The 2,308-nt window shown below is 46.8% G+C and overlaps 1 protein-coding gene across 1 annotated transcript; it reads left to right on the forward strand.

Annotated features, from left to right (window-relative positions):
- Nucleotides 1-932: 932 nt before the first annotated feature.
- LOC110287692 (cancer/testis antigen 55-like) lies at nt 933-2,301 on the forward strand. The gene is made up of 2 exons (XM_021154244.1): nt 933-1,060; nt 1,787-2,301. The coding sequence occupies exons 1-2, from the start codon at nt 953-955 to the stop codon at nt 2,027-2,029; spliced, it is 351 nt and encodes a 116-aa protein (XP_021009903.1). The 5' UTR covers nt 933-952; the 3' UTR covers nt 2,030-2,301.
- The last annotated feature ends 7 nt before the right edge of the window (nt 2,302-2,308 follow it).

Raw genomic sequence — 2,308 nt, forward strand, 5'->3', positions numbered from 1 at the left:
TATCTAAAGGTTTGTTTCAAATATTAAATGTGTAATAGTTAAGAGCACATATTTCTCTGGCAGAAAAACTGAGTCTGGGTTCCTAATGTGTGTGTGTGTGTGTGTGTGTGTGTGTGTGTGTGTGTGTGTGTGTAGAACTGGGGACAGAGAGAGACCTGCATATAGGCAGAGGATGCAATGCATACAGGGACAGGGGCAAGAGAACAAGAGAGAGGAAGGGAGAATGCAGTGGAAGAGATGGAGTGTGTACGGGAAAGAGAGGAATGGAGAGAGAGAAGAGAGAGGTATGGAGAGAGGGGATGGGCAGGAAGGGAGGAAGAGAAAGGCAGGTAAAATTAATGTGATTGAGGGGGAGAGGGAGAGAAGGAAGAAAGGGAGAGAGGCAGTTGATAAGGAGAGAGGAGGAGATGAGATAGAGGGGGGAAGGATAGAGAGAGGAGACAGAAATTAGTAGAGAACAAAAGAGAGAGGAGAGGGGGAGAGAGGGAGAGAGGGATGTAAAGACAGAAGAAGGGGAGAGGATAGACAGGGAAGGAGACCGCAGAGGAGAGAGAAGGGAAGGGGAGAGAGTTTGCTAGCTTGAAGTCAACCTGGGACCCTGAGACCCTGTCTCCAGAAAAGGACTCTGAATGTGACCAATTAAGCAATAAGTCCTCGGGGTTCTCGAAGAAACACCTGTGATGCCATTTTCCATTTGCCCAGTTGACTTTGCCAAGGGAGTGGAGGAAAACCAATGTCTAAGAAAGATAAGTTTCCATTCTGGGCAGGAAGTCTCCTGCACTTTACACACCNAATGCTTGCTTGATCCCAGTCTTGCAAGTCAATGTAGCCAGTGCAAATCTACTTGACAAAAGATAAAACATAATTGCTTTTATCCAGAACNCTGCAAAGATGAGACTGGAGTCACATGTAGAATTTTCAACTCGATTTTCTTTTAGCCATCTTAGGTTTTATGCCTTGTGAAGGGGACTGGTTAGATATTGAATACTCTGTGGAGCAAGGATCCCCCAAGATCACAGTGCACTCAGTGAAGGCCACACAACGTAGGCAACTGGAAAAGGTAATCGGTTTCCACATCGTTTGGTTGCTGACAAACTTCTTGTGGTGATATGAATGACTAGCTATCTGTTGGGTGTGCTGGCATATGGAACTATGGAAGCATGCATCTTTGGGCCATTTGCTTCAAGGGTAGACTTTGTAAGGGAGTAACTAGGGGTAGCAGAGAACATACATGGACATCCTTCAGTTCTGAGGCACAGGGATTCCTCTCTTGACTGTTACTTTGGATATTCTAAAAACAACAGGAAGAAATAGGAGCAGTCCCAAGAACATTGCCAAGAAGGCTGGAATGCCAAGGGGGCAGAAGGTAGGGGTGGGCCAGTGGCCAAGCTAACCTGAAAATGAGTTTCCACAAAGGTACAGAGGAAACCACAAGCTTGAAGAGTGTCGCAGGGGCAGGGGGAGAAATAGTCCACTTTATGCTGTCTTTCTGTTTCAATCAATCCTTGATCTGACAATATTCAGCTACTGGGGCTAATGGCCACAGATGATTAACGTTTAGGACAAGGTCTCTCATGAGCAGGACAGCTCGACCAGAGAGCCTCCTCTTTAATTGGTTTGAGGTTGGATCTGGGGAGGGCAGTGGGGGGGGGGCACAGCAAGCCAGTGTTGTCAGTATAGCAGGCAGGACAGGAAAGCAGAGTGTGGTCAACAGGAGGTTCCTGTCAGTGTGGACGGGCAGGGGATAAGCAAGAACTCACACTCACCTCCACCCTTTCTCTGACAGGTGTGCGTGACCAGTATCCACAAGAGAAAAGGAATGTTGAATCACACAATCTTTTTCACCTTGGACTCCCTGAATCTTCCCTTGGGATACACCCCCATTCTAGGCCACATGGTCAACGTGGTGATAATTCAGAGCACCCAGCACAAATACAATTGGAGAGCAATCTCCATGACCCCAATTTCACGAGCAGTAGACGGCATAGGCCCTCGGAATTCCTCCTCATTGTTATTTTTATACCAATAGAGGGCCTCATTTAGTGCAAATGCTTAGGTTAGGAATTCTAAAGAAAATGTCAAACATGAACTTTCAGGACAACCGCCTGCCTAGATCCATCTCCAGAAGGCTTGCCTCAGTGTGGCAGGGGGCAATCGTCCCATGCTAGACTCTGAACTTACTAATCATCGTCTTCTGGGGAAAGAATCCCAGACAACCCTCCACCTGCAGTGATAGATAACAAGGGCAGAGTTCATGTTATTCATTTTAATAAATGAAGTTTTGGCGCAGCCACAGTGCTTATCCATG

Source organism: Mus caroli, unplaced genomic scaffold (genome assembly GCF_900094665.2).
Source record: "Mus caroli unplaced genomic scaffold, CAROLI_EIJ_v1.1 scaffold_26258_1, whole genome shotgun sequence".
NCBI lineage: Eukaryota > Metazoa > Chordata > Mammalia > Rodentia > Muridae > Mus > Mus caroli.